This window comes from Harmonia axyridis, chromosome 4 (assembly GCF_914767665.1).
Source record: "Harmonia axyridis chromosome 4, icHarAxyr1.1, whole genome shotgun sequence".
NCBI lineage: Eukaryota > Metazoa > Arthropoda > Insecta > Coleoptera > Coccinellidae > Harmonia > Harmonia axyridis.
The window spans coordinates 10,562,820-10,583,551 of record NC_059504.1 but is presented as its reverse complement, the minus strand read 5'-3'; the positions used below and the strand labels follow the sequence as shown (position 1 = coordinate 10,583,551).

Genomic DNA, 20,732 nt, shown 5'->3' with positions numbered 1-20,732 from the left:
GTGAACAAAAACACATACAAACAATAACGAGTATATTTTATTCAATTTTTGTAGTTTATCCAGAAACTTCAAGTGAAAAAAATACACTTCTTGACATAAGGGAATGGATATAACATAATTTTTGATCAATTACAGAAAACTTAAATTTTCTTCATGGAAGAAATAGTTTCAGAATTATCACATGGGTATCAAATTTTACATTTCAGAATTCAATCCAATTTGACTACTTGATAGAAACCGACAACGGAATAACATATTTCATAATTTCTAGCTTTTTGTTTGGTTTCAATCTAGTCAGGAAATTATTTCAATTATGATGAATCAAAATAGTAAATACAAAAAATGAAACTCTATGACTACATGGAAAATATGTGAAATACAATTTAAAATGTAACAACAATTTTTTTTACATTGTATAACCGGAATAAGTTTAATAGTTGCCGATCAGAAGTCACAAAGTCTGTTAAATGGTAAAATCATCACCACTAAAAATTATAATTAGTCTGCGTACAAAATATCACTTGAGACATAATTTTTGTTCAATAGTCCGAAGTATTCATCACAATATCTTCAATAACCTACAAATTAATTACCATCCTTTTCCAACTGATGGTTACCTGCTTTGTACACCTTCATCAATCATCAGCAATGTTGTCTGGTCAAAAGTTCAGAAACTATGGCCAACGAAATGCAAACTAAGTACACTACGCACAATATCACACCAACTCTCTTTCTCAACTGAAATTTGTTCAAATATAGAGTTACAAATAATATTACTGCAACTCCAATTAGTGCCACTATAGTGTATTCTATAGTTCCCGATTCGATTTTGATGAAAGAGTTCTCGTTAGTTCCCAGCATGATCGTTTTGAGGAACCAAGGTAGTCCTAGGGACATGAGAATGTTCATGGTGTTTGCTCCAAGTGAGTTGGAGACTCCCATTGAACCTTCGCCTGCAAAAATTAAATATTTTCAATATTTGAATCTTTAATATAGACATATCTTCAGGATCTTTTGGGTACTTGGTCACTCATTCGCCAATTGCACCCAAATAATTTAATTTGGTGTGCTGACTTTTTAAGAGCAGAAAATGAGGAAGCCACACTCAATGACATGATTTAGTCTACTTTTTATATTTCTAATGACTCACCTCTTCTGGACATTATTGTAATTGATATAGACTCAGGAAGACAACCACCAGCAGCCAAAAATGTGAACCCTAACACTGCATCTGGAATTCTGAATGTAGAACCTAAAGTAAGAAAGTTTAACATTAGGAAAGTAGCCCTTGATATCTTAGAATCAATTCGTTGTTTGAATTCTTGAAACGTCATTCGAAAAATAGATTACTTTTCTTATAACTTTGTTGAATATCTTAAAAACTCGATAAGCCCCGTACCAAACGAGTAAAAACATATTTTTTCTCAAAAATTCGACTTTATTCGTCAACAGAGACACCTTGAAGAGTGGTACATGTAAGTACTTCAACGATCCTCTAACTTTTCAATATCTTTTCTGTAGAAAGATTTGTTTTGCTTTTATCGCCAGCAATTAACTTCATTGAAGCAAAATATCTTTGCCTGGACAATTCTTTCGAGGTCTGCGAAAGGCCAGTAATCAGTGGGGGCCAGATCTGGAGAATAAGCTGGGTGATGAAGCAGTTGTAAGCGCAATTCGTTCAATTTGTTAATGATTTTCATTTATTAGTGACAATGAATATTATCAACAAGGTTTTCGAAGATGCAGAATTGGAGGCATTACTTGATCAAGGTTCGTGTCAAACGCAAAACGAATTGGCAGGATCATTGGGAGTGACGCAACAAGCCATTTTGAAACGCCTGCAAGGCAAGTCATGGGAATGATTCTGAAACAAGGAAATTGGGTGCCGTACGAGTTTAAGCCGAAAAATGTTGAACGGCGTTAGTTTGCTTGTGAACCGCTGCTTGCAAGGCAAGGACGGAAGGGATTTCTGCATCGCATTGTTACTGGAGACGTAAAATTGGTTCATTAGCATGATCCCAAGCTCAGAAAATCTTGGGGATATCCCGGCAATGCTTCCACGTCGACGGCCAAACCGAATATTCACGGTTCCAAGCTCATGCTCAGTATTTAGTGGTACCAGCTCGGCGTTGTGTATTATGAGTTGTTAAAACGGACTGAAACAATTACAGGCAATCGTTATCGAACGCAAAATATGCGTTTGAGCCGAGCGTTGAAGGACAAACGCCCGCAATACAACGAGAGACATGATAAAGTGATTTTACAGCAAGACAATGCTCGACCCCAAGTTGCGAAAGTGGTCAATACATACTTGGAAACGTTGAAAGAGGAAGTTCCGATTATGGGAGAAAGTAGTGGCCAGCGAAGGACAATACTTTGAATCATAAATGTATAAGAAGTTTTTCACTATAAAATGTCGAATTTCAGGAAAAATGGCGCAAGCATAGTTGTACGCCTATGTATGTTAGGAGAAGGCTTAAGATTAAAAAAAATTACCTATCAATGTTATCATCCAAGAAACCACATATGAATTAACTCCTATAGACACTATACACATCAAAAATATGAGAGGGTACAAATTGGGGTGTTTTCTCGGATCTGGTAACAATATGTGTAAGAAACATTTGATTGGAAACAAATAAATCCATAAACATTTCGCAGAAGTATTAGCATCTTTTGGGAAAGTGTACCAAGGCAGCTCCTCTGAAAACATACAGACACATCAATACAAAGTTCATTCACGATTGTAATGCTTTACCTTCTTCCGTTTTCTTATCTTCATTCTTCTCTTCTATCGTAGCCATACCTTTCTCGTGATCTTTGATTTGTATGACACTAATGGTTGGTTGAGTATTCTTGAAATTTTGCTGGGAGTGCCTGTGGTGTGAATCTTCCATGTAGGAACCATATGGAGATGCGGTTGATATTTTTCTACCGCTCACAGAATCTCTCAAGGAATCTTGGTCGTTTTTTATTTTTGCTTCATCGCAATCACTTGTACGAACCTTCCTCTTTGGAAGGAATTTTGAGATAAAATTTGAGATTCTGGTGTTATTATACATAACAGTGAAGTAAAGGAAATATACCACGAAGAGTATGAGTCCTTCGTACCAGTAAATGTAACCATCCCATGTTATTAAAACTAAAAGGAATACTGCACATATGTAGATGATGACATCTCTTGTAAGCGGCCACCAGTCCAATTGGATGGGCTAAAATAATAAAAAAAGAAATGAAGAATAGCCAATATGAAAGATACAAATTCCTTGGATTATTTTAAGATGTATCCAATCTTTATTAATCTTCACTAAAGATTCGGTGAAAAAGTAACAAAACTTATAATTTATTCATCACAGCTTTTATATCTTTATAATAATTTGGATTTTCCGGAGAATTAATAGGGAATTATTTGCATTTTTCTCTCGAAATCAGTAGCAGATATGAAAAACTACAAGAAACCAAAAAATGGTTTCCAAAGTTTCCTTTTACATTTTTCTAACTACCAGTTGTGCAACAAAAAAAGTTCTGAAGGAAAGAAAAAATATCAAGCTGTAGATTTGCATTCAAAATTAGCGATGAAAACTTAAATTGGCATATCTATGCCAAATTTGAGTTAACTATCTTATGGGTGGAAGGTGCTATGAGAAAAAAACTTGAAAAAATCAAACTTTAACACTCTGTAACTCAAAAACTAAGCGTTTGCGGACCCATGTTTATAGTACTTTGAGGAATCTGTCATTTTCGTTTGTAGCTCCAATTTAGGAACAGCCTGTATGAGGGGATTTATGGAAATAATTCATTGAGAAAATGAAGAAAGCACTGACGTGAATTCAGGGGTTTTTGAGTGCTCCATCATTCATGGACTATTTGCATTCTTAAAGACCACAGAATTATTATAGATATATGTGGCCTCCAAGGGCGCTTGAATGAATAGTGCTCCTGACTTCAGATCAGTGCTTTCCTCTTTCAAACATAAAGATTCAGTATGTCTTTCTAATCATAGAATATATCAAATCACTTCATAAATTGTCACTAATTTTCGAGAAATTTATTTTCATTTTTATTCCTTGATTTTAACCCTTAGAGTTCATAGATTGGGTTCTTGAGCTAGGAGGATCCATGAGGTACCTACACAATCGATTTTGATCGAAATTGACAACAGATTTTGAGTTTTGGTTTATATATTTTTAGATATAGATATGTACAACATTTCAATACTTGGCCACCTGCTTACTATTCATTATCAATAAGATATCATTGAAAACTCACTTGAGAGACATACTTGAACGCGTAATTATCGTTCATTATAATATTGGCCACTTGTTTATCGTTCATTTTAATACTTGGCCACCTGCTTACCGTTCATTATTAATATACTTATGTGTCATTGAAAACTCACTTGAGACGCTGCTAAGCTACCTATAGCTGCTACCCCAAGAGCATTGAATAGAGAAGAACCCACAATGGTACCAACTCCTAAATCAGACTTCGTTATAAAGGTTCCTATAATATTAACGAATAGTTCTGGGGTTGATGTCGCTATGGACATGAAGGTGGCTGCTGCTACATCCTGAAAAAATTTTTATTAAAAAAAATCATATACAATTCATAGTTTCTTCAATGTTTGTCAAACGGAAACATGAATATCAGATGTAAAGGGAGCACTGATCTTTTAGTGAGATGAGCACTTCAATCATATTGATAGAACTTGAAAGTAATTATCTTATAATTACTTGATTGATTTGCGAACAATATATCGACAAATATTGTTGCTGAATACTCGGATCTCATGAAACAAAACAAAGTTCAATAAATAGGTTTTCATATTGAGATTCAATTGATAAGACGTATCCGTATAATTTCCTAATACATTCTTAGGTAGGTATTATTCACAATAAATATAACGCATTTGTAGGGAAAAATTTAGTTTCATTCCAAATATTATAATCACTGAAAAAAATCGATGAATTGAATGAATACTGAAATTTACACTTGATCGAAATGTTTCAACTTCATCAAGTAAACAAAATTCAATATTAACGTTAAAAAAATCGTTTGACTTAGTAGATTCATTGTACCTATGAGTATCAATTGAATGTAGAACATTTCAATTTCTAATTATAGATTAATGAATTGTTGTTACACAACTCATTCAAATGAGTTGTGATAGGAGATATTTTTCCATTCAGAAATACAAATAGATCAAAGTGGTTAGTGGATCTTGGGGATTTATCTCTTGCACATTTTGAAATTTATAGGGATGGATTATTTAAGTGACAAGAACCTCGAATATTGTGGAATTTTCTTCACGCTATGGTCGCAGAATTACCGTTCACAGAGTGAGCTAAACCATTATATCTAAACATTCTTTTGAGACACCTTGTAGATAAGAATGTGAAGGGTGTTTTTTTTAGAGCTATAGAACTTTAAATTGCAATAAAACAACGATGAATTATTCGATTAACATGAATTTTTTTCATCCGCAAGATATTCTTGTGGCATTGCATTTTTAAATATGAATTCTGGCATATGACCGCCACGGCTGGCTCGGATGTAGTCCAATCTGGGCGTCCAATTTCGATTACTTTTCCCAACATTTGTGGCCGTATATCGGCAATAACACGGCGAATGTTGTCTTCCAAATGGTCGAGGGTTTGTGGCTTTTCCGCATAGACCAATGACTTTACATAGCCTAACAGAAAGTAGTCTAGCGGTGTTAAATCACAAGATCTTGGAGGCCAATTCACAGGTCCAAAACGTGAAATTAGGCGGTCACCAAACGTGTCTTTCAATAAATCGATTGTGGCACGAGCTGTTTGACATGTTGCGCCGTCTTGTTGGAACCACTGACATCATGGTTGTTCAATTCAGGAATGAAAAAGTTAGTAATCATGGCTCTATACCGATCACCATTGACTGTAACGTTCTGGCCATCATCGTTTTTGAAGAAGTAGGTACGGACCAATGAATCCACCAACCCATAAAGCGCACCAAACAGTCAGTTTTTCTGGATGTAACGGTGTTTCGACATACACTTGAGGATTAGCTTCACTCCAAATGCGGCAGTTTTGTTTGTTGACGTAGCCATTCAACCAGAAGTGCGCTTCATCGCTAAACAAAATAGAATGGATGTAGTGCGCGATACGTATTCCGCACAGAACCATTATTTTCGAAATAAAATTGCACTATTTGCAAGCGTTGTTCAGGCGTGAGTCTATTTATGATGTTGCCAATTGCCAAACCAAACTGAGAATGAATCACTTAACAACTGTTAAATCGGTCGCCATCTTGAACAGTAATGCCAACTTAAAGTTATATATATCGAAAAAAAACACCCTATATTTCCAAACGATTTTGATGGAGTAGTGAGAGAAATATTCGATAGTTCAATCTTTCAAGAAATGCTTAAAAAACATCCAAAATATATTTGAGAAACATGAAAGAAATGAATAAAAGTAGGTACTCACTTGTGGTAAATTAAACACTTCACAAAGAACTTCCATGCACGGCAAAAAGTATTTATCACAGATTATAGCGAGTATAGTGAAACAGTATATTCCTACTAATATCACAGGGATTATAGCCCATGTTCTTAATTCTTCTGCGGAAAAAATGTGAGGAAAATCCTCTGAGGAATCTGGGCATGTTAGGTTATCCAAAATTGTTATTAGAGGTGATTTTCCAATATCATTAAACTCTTCAGATGGTTTAGGATCTTTAGTTGCCTGATCCTTCTTTTCCTCTTCGAGTAGGAGATGTCTTGATTCGGTGATATTGGTAGATGAAGAATTCAACAAAACTGAAGGAGAAAATGAGTTATAGTTGATTACACCTGTAAAAAAATTATATTATACAGTATTATTCGAGAGAATATCCTTATATTTTTATGAATATCAGTATCGCAAAAAGTTGAATTATTGCCATTGAATAAAATGGGAAATAAAAATTCCAGAGGCAATAACATAAATGCTTTGATATCAGCTAATTTTGAAAAGATAAGTGTAAACGGAAATACTGAGATAACCAGTAGATCTATTTCAAATTTTGTTTTTCTCATAATTTCATATAGGTAATTTACATATACAATCGGAATTAAATATTGAATGTGAAATGTATTTCAATCTTCATGAAAAATTTCATGTTTATCGAATCAGAGAATCATTGAAAATTCAAAAAGAATAAAAAAAATAATTACCCAATTATCCCATGATCATAGAACCAATGGAGTTGAGTGAGATTGGTTGTTTATATGAAATTACAATTTCAAGCTGATCACATCACCATAACAATGGAAAATGCAAGAAGTATATTGAAAAATATACAAATTCATTCGAGTTGAGATTTTTTTGTGTATATATAGAGAACCTAGCCATTCCAAGTTGAGTGCAAAATTCTGAGTGGATAACTTCATCAGAACCATAAAAATTTCAAGTAGAATATCGAAAAAAATATAGAACATATTTCAGTGGCAACATATCCGATAAAACTATAATTGGGATTTTACTTGTAGGTATACCTATGCTATGGGTATAGATAGAATGACAAAAGATTACGATATTCCCGCAAAATGTGCTAACAACATCGTCAGAACCCTAGAAAAATCAGCAGAATATTGCAAATGTTTGTTTCCGTGAGTATTCTCAATATATTCTACCGTTATTATAGGTATCTGCCGTGTTGAAATTTCTATCGAATATTACAATAGTTCGCAATTTAGAGAATATTAACTTGCTATCTCATGTATTTGTATTGTGAATTCTCAACTAATCTCCCTCATAATTTTTATTGTCTGTAAAACATAGATTCATGATGTCTTATGTCCTATCAGTTTCAACTGACTTAAACGTTTCGTAAACTTTATGACATTAGGAATTTCCAAATCCCCAATTCTATCAATCGAATTGAACTACCTTGAAAACGTTGTAGGTATCTTTTTATGATCGATATATTCATTGTTTCCATTTCCAACTATTCTGTCTGATGATATAATTAAACAAATTTATTATTGTGGTAGAGTCCCTTGAGGAAACCCACCTTATTCATGCAAAGGATATTCAAATTAAGAGGTACCTAACAATTCGATTAAAAGATTTATTTCGAATACTAAATTTGAAACCATTGTTTCATCTGAATATTGAGTGCATAAGTTCTAATAATCGAACATGAATGAGGTGTGAAATTGTATTTGGCCGATGTTGCCTCAGAAAAGAACTGAATTCCAATTTTATAAATCGCCAGTGATACTTGGTTGTTATACAGTATAAATCCCATCTCCATCAACAAGCCTCCGTGGCGCAATCGGCTAGCGCGTTCGGCTGTTAACCGAAAGGTTGGTGGTTCGAGCCCACCCGGGGGCGTAACTTTTTGAATTTTTCAACAGTAAATTTAAACGAGAATACTTTCTTCACAATGAATTATCTATACTCATAGCATAACTAAATATTTTACTAAGTCTATTACACTACTTGAACATTCCAAACATCATTGAACAACCAACATCATTAAAAAAAAAGGCTTATTACCTGCACATAGGAATCGTGTTTAACCTGATTGAATATTCTTTCATATAACATAATGATAACTCCACAAAAAAATTCCAATCGAATACTGCGAACTGACTGAGTTTAGAAAGAATGTATGGACTCATTAGGAAAAGTCTAACACCTGTCTAGTTCTGTTTACGAATGCGCAAACTTGCTTTTGGCTCATTCAGATTTTAAAACTTGCAATTAAGTATCAGTTACATTATAAAACAAAACGTTAAAAGATAGAATATTCCGTTGTGTCTGGGTTATTGTGTCCAAGAACAGGCTTCTGAGATTAGAAATTAAAATTTCTCTTGAATAACCTGTCTGTGATGAAATTTTGAGTGGTGAATAAAAAGAGGAACAGACATTCTACGTGTTTTTTTCAACTGAAAATTTTTCATTCCCAAATCCTGTTTCTACTCGAATCTAGGAAAGTCTTTTTTGCCGTATTTTTTCGAATTTTGGATTAGGTTGATTTCAAATGTTAATTTTCAACACACTGACAATGAATCGTGGTCAAATTAAATTACGTCCTTTCCCTTTGGGCATTTGCATCTAATTTTGGGAAATTTTGGAAAAGATAACCCAGAAATTTCAAATTTTGTGTTCCTGATATTTGAAACTGATATCTGTTACTCAATAATTTTCTCGCAATTCTTTTTGTAACAATATGGAAAACAAATTAATTAATTTATCAAGTTTTCATTTGAATATTTTTTTATAAATTCAGAATAATTTGAGCTGTCATCGGAATGAATAAATTTCATTTCCGATTTAAAAAAATATGTTCAATAAAAACTTCTGTAAAATATATTTCAGCATATTGACGAATTTCTTTGAATTGCTGCATTGAAGATATATGCAAGATGTTAGATTTACATACATGGTTGAAAAAGCATTTCTCCTTCTCATTTTCATTGTTTCATAGGCGAGTTAAAAACTGTTTATATATCTGTCTAGAATACTAGAGTGAGAAAAATTAAATCGCTACAAAAAAAGAGGTCTGTGAGAAATGGAAATGTGCTTTATTAACAGGTAAATTTAGGATCAAATCGTGTAATCAGCAGACGCTTAATTATGAACGTTGTAACTAGGGATCAAAAATAGATCGAGCTGGAAACAAGCAGCACAATTTTCATTATCACATCGCCAAATTTCACGTACTTTATAATGCTGCCAAGGCGCAGGAATATTCGTCACGTACCCAGAACCTTTCGGCTGATCCTTTGAAAGCCGATATTGATTAATAGGTACGAAAAAAAAATGAATTAGGTTATTCCATTTTTATGAGCAACACCAGAATTAGTTTTTCTCAATTCTTCGAACTAAGGAATTTATAACTTTCAACCTTCATAATGTCACCTTGGACAGTACAGCGAAAAATAACATCGACATCCTTTTCGATTCAACATGAATTCAAATTTTTGTCTTTCAAGGAAATCTGTTATAAAATTCCAACAATACCAACCTCATTGGTAGTTGAACCGAAAAATTTATAATTTCACTTGATCGTTCAGTAGAATGGCATATAAACGTTGAATATGATACGGTTATAAAAGTTATTTATAAATTTTTCAGAAGTACTTAACATAGAAAACAATGATTGAATAATAGGAATAACATCCATAGTTAATAGCAAATTATTGCTAGATTAACGTGAAAAAAGGATTAAACGCGCAATATATTCTGATTACCTACTAAGAATCGTATTATTAGTACTAGAAATTAGAAATAAACATAATCTTTTCAACATAAAATTGATTTTTGAATTATTTTATTGCTCTCAATTTTTTTGGGAGAAAAAATGGTACGTCACTGAGATATTTCGAAACTCATTTTTAAATTGCTCGTTCAATTTGCGACAAAAATCTCTCATGCCTTCTTTCGTAATGAGAGCCTTTTTATGCAAAAAAAAATAACTTAACTTTAATACATTATCTATAACTTTCTGATAATAGACAATTTATCGAAAGAATGGAAAGTACGCATTAAGATGTTTCATTTTTCTTGTGATAAAAATGACGCTCCATTGGAAAAAAGGCATGAGAGATTTCTCACCTTGAAATATTCCAGTGGCGTAGCATTTTTTTGAAAAGATCATTATCCGTGTATTCGCGCCAATAATTAACATTGAATTTTATTATTTTTGATTGATTCGTTAGAGTAGAACACGAAAATGCTTACACTTCGGCAATTACTCCATTATTTCAGAAGTTATGGATAAAAACTGAAATTTTCGAAAAAAAATTGAAAATATTCTCGAGGCTGCCACTTCTTCACTATGCAAGGTACGGATCTGAAATCTCACCATGTTTAATATTTGGAGCTCGATCTTCATGAAACGTTTGTATTGGAGAAGTCTGTGCCAAATATTTTAGGAGATATAACGATTCTTGTATATAAATTCAATTTTTACTGATTTTTTCGAAAATTTCGAGTTCAAATTTCTTCAAACTGTGAGGTCTACGAGAAGGTGGTGAGTGACGTTAGGATGAACGATCTCTAATTTGCCTAATTTTGAACTCTCCCTAAAAATTTTATATCGAAAAATTTTTGTCAAAATTTGAATGCCTAACCCTTAGAAAATTTGAAAAAACTTAAAGTTCCTTCATTGGAACTGTATTCCTCTTTATTGACTGATTCGCACACGTAGATTAAGAAAATGCTTAAATTTTTTTTCGTCACATATCGATATATTTTGTTTTCTGTGTTTTTATATTTCAAATAACTCACCTTGTTGGATGACCCGCCCGCAATCTACACTGTAGAAAATGAATACACATAAAGATAACTTCAAGAATGCATTCATTTCCATCGTATCCTCTTTGATATCGCTACTGCAAGTTTTACTATTCGCTTTCTGAATCCAATATTTCAAAATAATATACCATTTATTCCTATCCTCAAATTATATCCAGGAAGAAATCCTGCTGAATTATTTTGTAACATTCTCTAGACATCTTTTGAAAATTTGATTCGGTTCGGGGATAATCTGAAACAAATATTTCATCATTAAATCTCCAGTTCGGCATCAAAAATTTAAAATATCAACTTAGATAATTATAAATTGAATATTTATATCCACCTTTGTGGTACTTTTGTCATTCCACTCCACAAATAAGCAAAAATAACAGCGTTCATTTCAACGATAAAAATTTAAATTGTTATGTATAAAATGCCATCTCTAGATTTGTAAATAAACAAAATTGCTGCATATTAAAGACGTGACAACTCTAACTAGACTACCTTGTAGACGTTTTTCATTGGCATCTCATAACTTTCGTTTCTTGCAAAATCCAATACACGAATCCATCTATATCAATTTCCATCAAATAAGAATATTGTTGAGTTGACTTTATTCGTTTGATTCCATTGAATAATATTTTTCATCAACATTACAGAAATTATGTTTTTTAATCCCATGCAAATTACCTGCTATTTTTCTACAAGCATATTATGTAGAAGTCACGCGGTCTCACATTATATACAAAAAAGTGTTGTACTCTTCATTTCATATTGCCTCGTTAGAAATTAAGATAGAATATTAAAAATTGACTGGAACTTGTTTATCCAAATCAAGAATAAAACATTGAAAATATTTTAATAGATAAAATTCCTTTCAAGGATCAAATGGATAATCAGATAAAAATTGGCATTTAATTCATTCAGATTGAAACAATAGTATCGAAGGAACTTGACCCATATTCTCAATAATGCTCCAATAATTGATATTTCATCTTATTACCTTTTAAACGACCATTTTTCATATTCTTTATACACAAAGGGTTTCGAATACAGTTTTTGTTTGCTTGTTCAACATAATACCTATCTCATTAATTATATTCTCTAAATAATAGATTAACTCTTTACTTTGTAGAAGACGTCTTCAAAACAAAGAGAGTAGTGTGCTTCATTAAGACCTAGAGGAGAGTTGAAGTAAAAAAAAACATCAAAGGAAAATTAAACAAACATCATTAAGTTTAGTGTGTATTGAACCTATCAGTATGGTGTCTAACATTACCAGTTCAATTTTCGTTGTGGAAACTAAAACAGAATCAAGCTTCACTACAAGGTACACAGATACCGCATGGTAAAAAGTATTTAGTCTCACCTCATGAAATCACAGTCATCTGAATTGAAAAAGTCACCTATTGATATTATATTCATTTGCTACGTCACGAAATAAAGGGAAAAATTAAATTGAAAAATTTACTGTCTACCGCAAATTATTTATGAGTAAGTATTGAATTATTTATTAATGCGAAATTGTATTCTCAGAGATTATATAATTCATTATATCATTGATACAAGTTCAGCTGATCACTAGAAATATTCAAAAAACAAATATTTAGATTTTATATTCAAGTATTAAAATTAATGGAAAACCAATTCGTAATACTTGACTATATTGAAAAGGACCTGAAATTGATCAATCAAGCACAAAATACAAAAATGACAAAATTCAAAAATTTATTATTCAAAGTATAGGCCAATCTTTAAAAAAATAACCGTATAAAACGAACTGGTTGATCTATCAAGAGCAGTATAACAGTCAAATAATATTTTAAGCAGTCATTATAAAGGGTGTTTTTTTTTAGAGCTATAGAACTTTAAATTGCAATAAAACAACGATGGATTATTCGATTGACATGAATTTTATTTATCCGCAAGATAATCTTGTGGCATTACATTTTAAATATGATTTCTGGCATATGACAGCCACGGCTCGCTCGGATATAGTCCAATCTGGACGTCCAATTTTCAATGACTTTTTCCAACATTTGTGGCCGTATATCGGCAATAACACGGCGAATGTTGTCTTCCAAATGGTCAAGGGTTTGTGGCTTATCTGCATAGACCAATGACTTTACATAGCCCCACAGAAAGTAGTCTAGCGGTGTTAAATCACAAGATCTTGGAGGCCAATTCACAGGCCCAAAACGTGAAATTAGGCGGTCACCAAACGTGTCTTTCAATAAATCGATTGTGACACGAGCTATGTGACATGTTGCGCCGTCTTGTTGGAACCACAGCTCCTGGACATCATGGTTGTTCTATTCAGGAATGAAAAAGTTAGTAATCATGGCTCTATACCGATCACCATTGACTGTAACGTTCTGGCCATCATCGTTTTTGAAGAAGTACGGACCAATGATTCCACCAGCCCATAAAGCGCACCAAACAGTCAGTTTTTCTAGATGTAACGGTGTTTCGACATACACTTGAGGATTAACTTCACTCCAAATGCGGCAGTTTTGTTTGTTGACGTGGCCATTCAACCAGAAGTGCGCTTCATCGCTAAACAAAATAAAATGGACGTAGTGCGCTATACGTATTCCGCACAGAACCATTATTTTCGAAATAAAATTGCACTATTTGCAAGCGTTGTTCAGGAGTGAGTCTATTCATGATGGATTGCCAAACCAAACTATCACACATAAATCACTTGACAGCTGTTAAATCGGTCGCCATCTTGAACAGTAATGCTAACTTAAAGTTATATACCTCGAAAAAAACACCCGTTAGTTCCACTTTTCAATTCCATAATTTTCAATTGTTTCCCTATGCAGTGAATAGCTTCTTCAGATTTTACATTTTTAATATCCGAAATTTTTAGATGAAAATCACTTCTGTAGGTAAGTATATGGGGGTAGGAACATATTATAGGTAATGGATCCTGGGATTTCCAGCAATAAAAGATTTACAGCTAGATAATATTTAAAAACGGCAAGTTGTTTACTTCTATTTTGTCGTTAAATGATATACCAATTTTATTATGTATATTTTAAAGCTTCTAGGAATGTTACGCCATAACTCTCCTTTTCGGTATGTAGAATTCAAAAATCATGAATAAATGTATGTCCTAATTCTAATAATTAATTGGAATTGTACAATTGTTACTTGCTATCAAGTTAATCAAAGAGACTCATTACATGTTCAATAATTTCAATATGAAAAGATCTTTCTGTTTGTTCAAAACGAAAACTCAACACCTTGATTTCCGGCTTTAAAATGAAAATGGGAACAATCGTTCGAACCCGTCAATTTCTGATTCGAGGGGGAACAACTTTTCCGCTCTTTGCACCCCCTTAACTTCAACCCCCTAACAGGGTTGAGCACAACCCCTTGATTTTGAATAGGGATGAGGGGTGTTGCGATACTATATTTTAAAGATCTTATCGAGTACTATCTGATCTGATCTGATCTGAAATTTCGCGCCAAAATTTCCATCGATAACAAAATAGTAGGTAAAATAGTTTAAGAGTACTTACTACAAAATACCTTCGAAATGTGTAGGATACGAATAATATTCTCGAGATGAATTCCACATTGCCCATTTCACTATTTTCGCTGTTATTTCATTATCGATGGATATTTTGAAGCGAAATTTTAAGGTCAGATAATACTCGATACGATCTTCGAAATTAGTTATCGCAACAACACGCATTCCTGATCAAAATCAGGGGGTTGTGCTCATACCCGTTAGGGTTTGAAGTTACGGGGATGAAAAAAGCGGAAAAGCAATTTTCTTCATTTTCAGTTCAAAGTCGAAAAATCGAGGAAATGAGTTTTCGTTGAACCACCCTGTATAAATACTAAATATAAACTTTTTCGCAATCCTTAAAAGTTGACTTAAATACTCCTGAATGATCATCTTTTGATGTTGTATCTTTGGTTTTGTTCTGATGAATTCACTGAGGTGAATTTTTCTCAAATATGTTGTCATATTATATTTATTTTCAAAATATGTGGTAATTTTTTTCAGAAATACCTATGGTATTATATATGGAAATGCCTTTGAAATATTCTTTCATGTCTGGGTATATCATGTATAATGCAGTTTTTGTTATTCACCAACAACTTATCTGTCAATTTCACATCATAACACAGGCCAACACACATTTTGGTGCCTGCGATTTTTGGCCAATTTTTGTTGACCCAGTGGTCATTTTTAGCTCTGCTGTCCCAAAGGCACAAAAAACAAGGATATTTTGTATAACCACTCTGCTGTCCAAGGAGGAAGTTAACCATTTTTAAATCAACACAAAATAACCACTGATGTTCTTCGTATTTAATTTTTCTCAAAACTAATGCTATTGTTTCATATTCTTCCTTCATGGTAGTAGAAGGGCCAATAGGAATTGAGCCATATTTGTTACCGTTATGTAAAAGAACATATTTTAAACTACGTTTTGAACTGTCAATAAAAAGGCGCCAATCATGTATATTCAGGCAAACCCATTTTTTCTAAGAGCCCTTTTATATTGTTACAGAATACCAAGTCATTTTCCTGAGTGAAAAAAGGCAGCAGATCCTTATCTCTTTTACGATAAAATGTAATATTAGTACCTCGACAAAGTAGATTTTTTTCTTTTAATCTGGATGCAAATAATTCAGCGGATTCCTTTGAGAGATTCAGGTCTCTTATAAGATCGTTTAGTTCTTCTTGATTGAAACACTGCGGAGTTGCTAAATCTGCTTCAAAATCGCTGTCGTTTTCTGATTGAATTCTTTTAACTTCGTCAGACGTTGATGTTTCTGTATCATCTTCTGTCAGTTCGGGTAAACTGCTGAATGATGGAACGGGTATTTCTTCCGAATGCACTACAGGCCTTCTTGCAGAATCTAGATCAGGATATGTCCATTTGTGTCTATTGTTTCTATTTATGCCTTTAATATTAACGAGACAAAAATAGCAGTCGTCATGATGGTTCCGCGGTTCTCTCCAAACCATTGGTACACCAAACTTTAGGCACTTCCTCTTTCCAGTTGTCCACTGTCGCAAATGTTCAACACATGTTTTACATATGAAATGTGGGGCCCAAGATTTATCTTGATCTCCTAAATGAACGCCAAAATAGGCAAAATAAGCTCTTTTCACAAAGTCAGAAATCGTTTTTCTGCTCTCTTTCAAAGTGTATTCACCACACACATAACATAAAAAATCGGGATGATTTACACAGATACGTCTGCTTGTGGATGCCATTGTTTCAGTTTAGTGTCTTGATACTACAAAACGACCAAAATTTACACAAAATGATAGCACAACTTTACTTGGGAAAACTCAGTAATATACTAAATCAAGTACAGCCAAGCAGGTAAAGAAGGATCGGGTCATAGGCAATTACGGGTATAAAAGTAATTAAGAGAGCATTGTATTGAGTAGTTCCTAGTATAGGAACAATGGGTCAGAGACAATTCCAGGTATCCATTTGGCTAATTAGATTCTAGAAAATTTCTATTTTGACGATTAAGTAAATATTTATCTCTTTGTTTGTTGTCCTTTATCAGAAAAAAATATATCATTTAACCTGTAACGTGTATCTCAAAAACTAGAGCTGATAGAAAATCTGGTGGCATTTTTGGAATCAGCACATTAAAAAGATCTAAAATCAGATGTTAGATTTCTGGCACCAAATTTTTTTTTTCATTTTGTTGGCCTGTGTAATCATTGTTTATAGTTACTTGTTGGATAATGATATTAAGTTCTTTCCACATTATAAGTTTCTTGGCTCAAGGGAACGTTTAATAATATTATTAATAACGGGTGTTTTTTTTCGAGGTATATAACTTTAAGTTGGCATTACTGTTCAAGATGGCGACCGATTTAACAGCTGTCAAGTGATTTATTCTCAGTTTGGTTTGGCAATTCATTGTGAATAGACTCACGCCTGAACAACGCTTACAAATAGTGCAATTTTATTTAGGAAATAATGGTTCTGTGCGGAATACGTATCGCTCACTACGTCCATTTTATTTTGTTTAGCGATGAAGCGCAGTTCTGGTTGAATGGCTACGTCAACAAACAAAACTGCCGCATTTGGAGTGAAGCTAATCCTCAAGTGTATGTCGAAACACCGTTACATCCAGAAAAACTGACTGTTTGGTGCGCTTTATGGGCTGGTGGAATCATTGGTCCGTATTTCTTCAAAAACGATGATGGCCAGAACGTTACAGTCAATGGTGATCGGTGTAGAGGCATGATTACTAACCTTTTCATTCCTGAATTGAACAACCATGATGTCCAGGAGCTGTGGTTCCAACAAGACGGCGCAACATGTCACACAGCTCGTGCCACAATCGATTTATTGAAAGACACGTCTTGTGATTTAACACCGCTAGACTACTTTCTGTGGGGCTATGTAAAGTCATGGTCTATGCGGATAAGCCACAAACCCTTGACCATTTGGAAGACAACATTCGCAGTGTTATTGCCGATATACGGCCACAAATGTTGGAAAAAATCATCGAAAATTGGACGTCCAGATTGGACTACATCCGAGCCAGCCGTGACGGTCATATGCCAGAAATTATATTTAAAATGTAATGCCATAAGATTATCTTGCGGATAAATAAAATTCATGTCAATCGAATAATCCATCGTTGTTTTATTGCAATTTAAAGTTCTATAGCTCTAAAAAAAAACACCCTTTATAAAAAATATTAATGCTGTTGTTAGTTTCGATTTCCATTGTGAATACAATTGAAGGATACAAGTTGTTGAATTTATTTCACTTTTTTGTTGTGAATGTGAAACAGCACAAGACATCGTCAACATTTTTAAAGCAATATAGGATATAATTGAGAAGAGAAAAAATAAGAAAAATTTGGTGAATTTCAATTACTATTATGTTCATAAAAATCTTGGCTTATAAACGAAACAATTGTAATTTAGAGAATTAAAAAGTGGAAATAAAGTAACTGTCATTTTATTTTCGATAGTGAATTTCCATCAAGTGCAGACCAAGTCAATCAAATAATAATTTAAAGAGCTTCGATAATCTAAAAAGTTGTAAAAGCATCATTCCGAATTATTCAGACTGGGCTTACAACTCTCAAACCAGTTGGATACAATTGTTTTGTTTTCAAACTATCTAAGTGAGAATTGTGTTCACTTATTAACAAGTTGAGATTTTAATTCGATTTGAGGTTCATGGAAATTACTCTTAGACCTTAGAGAAACAAAAAATTTTTCATTCATGTGCGAATATTGTGTTCTCAAATTATGAATAACAGAAATACGTGGTATTCCGATTCTCCTTTACCAATATTTGTACAAAATATTCCAACCTTCCTTATGTTAATCATTGTATCAACTTAATCCTTATATTCTACGTAGATCCTCGTTAGTCTACAAGATTTTGGAAAAGTACAACACTCGTTCGACACATGCTAACTGGTCGGAAAACATAATAGCGGATGATATCATTATTTGTTCAATTTTATGTGGAAGAGGAAATGAATATTTTTCGCGATTTGAATTTTCAGGAAATTCAGAATGTTAACTCAATTCAAGTATCTTTCGTGAATATGATTGGACAGCGAAATTATTGGAATTTGAAGGAGCAATTTGGCTATATAGTCCCAATATTCATAAATTCAGATCGAAATTCTGATAAAAATCAAAAGTTTGGAATATTTGCTGTATCTTGACCATGAAAAATATATTTTCGACTTATGTACAGTGATTATCAAATTCCTCAATAGATCAATCTCCAGACAATCATCAGGAGCAGATACCAATGATTCATCTGAAAGTTCAAACGGAATGCAATAAAACAATGAGAAAAAACATAGATTAGGTGCCATAAAAATATTAATCTATGTGTTTTGGTGGAGTTTTTACAACATTTTTCTCGTCATTTTTATTTTTTCATCATTCCTATATCAGAGTAAATAAAGTTTCACATTTGGCATCTCACTTTTATGAAATTGAAGTGGCATAGATTTGCTAATTTATAAAAAAATTACGCCGACGTGAATTCAGGAGCTTTTGAGTGCTCGTTCATTATCATCGTAATCAAGCAAATATTCAGTATTTCTTTTACACAATTTTTCCTGAAATTTTTATGGTTCTCGTAATGTGATCAGATTTCGTATCAATACGTATTCCTTGACTACATCACGGAAATATTGGGTAATTCTTTTGATATTCTTTTTGAATTTTCTATATATCTACCCACAACAAATTTTGCACTTAGCTTGAAATGATTATTCTCTATATACACGCAATATCTCAACCCAATCAAACTGTTTTCTCAGAAATATTTAACAATGAGTATTTCTTTTTCAATATTCTTTTTGAACTTTTCATGGTTCTGATGATGGAAACAGCTTAAAATTTCGTACGAAGCTTTATATTGTTAATTTATACAGTGTGACCGGTGATGTTAGGAACAACAACTCAGTGGAGATAGAGTACTTAAAAATGAATGAGGATTTGTGTTTAAAATGTCCAATAACGATATTAGTTTCAAAAAAATGCTGAAACTTTGTCCCACATCTTCGTTGAAATACCACATTTTCCCCTGATATTTGACAGAATTTTTACTATAATCAGCTCAAAAAAATTCAATTTACGTGCCAGGCGAAAAATATCATTCGGTATATGAGATAAAAAAAATTGAATAGAAATTCGAAAAGAGCGAAAAACATTGAGTGAAGCTTAGGTTTTTGTTTGAATATTGCAAATTTTGTATTGTTTTTATGATATGTTGGCAGAATAAATTACAAAGTTTTCATATTCACTTGGATAATTTAATATTCTTGATAATACAGTAGGTAACGCTGAATTCGTGGTGAAGATTAAAATTTACTTTGATAATTCCTATTTATTCTAACGTGATTTTTTAAATATTCTTGATAAATCATCTTGTATAATCACAATAATTGTGTAAAAAAATAGTATTTGAAAATTTCAATCATAGATAATATATGTATCATGCAAACATAAATTAGTAAGTACCAATGTATGTAATATGAAGTAAATCTATTTTAAATAATTAAATACCTTATATCAGGACAAATCCATATCAATCACAGATAGTAACCAAAACTGCATAAAACTGAGATTTATTTCCTATAATTCACCCTCTTCATGAAATGGACCAACGGAAGTGATAAATCATCAACTCAATAAGGAGATTACAATTTCATTATCACTAGAATCATTTCATTTATTTCCCCTCCCGCCACTTTTTTCACCTTTACATACAATATTATAACTATTGTTATTAATAAAACAAACAAATTTGTGTCGATTCTCTTCCATTATCAGGTGTGTGATATATCGTATGAAATTCTCAGAAACGTGAAACAGTAATCATACATTGCAAAGATTCGCTAATCTAACCAATTTGTTGAGATAGACATGAAGTCTACTCCATAAATGTATTTTTATATTTTTTTGGAAATATTTATTTG

General features: G+C 32.8%; 1 protein-coding gene and 1 non-coding gene across 2 annotated transcripts; one reads left to right on the top strand and one right to left on the bottom strand.

Moving 5' to 3' along the window:
• Positions 1-19: 19 nt before the first annotated feature.
• On the bottom strand, positions 20-20,503 carry LOC123678981 (sodium/potassium/calcium exchanger 4-like). Its single transcript, XM_045616278.1, has 8 exons — positions 20,320-20,503; positions 11,262-11,520; positions 6,468-6,832; positions 4,400-4,570; positions 2,759-3,212; positions 2,497-2,703; positions 1,151-1,252; positions 20-953 (listed from the first exon to the last, which is right to left on the bottom strand). The coding sequence occupies exons 2-8, from the start codon at positions 11,341-11,343 to the stop codon at positions 643-645; spliced, it is 1,692 nt and encodes a 563-aa protein (XP_045472234.1). The 5' UTR covers positions 11,344-11,520; positions 20,320-20,503; the 3' UTR covers positions 20-642.
• On the top strand, positions 8,284-8,357 carry Trnan-guu. Its single transcript has one exon. It is a non-coding gene; the product is annotated as a tRNA-Asn (tRNA).
• Positions 20,504-20,732: the final 229 nt, after the last annotated feature.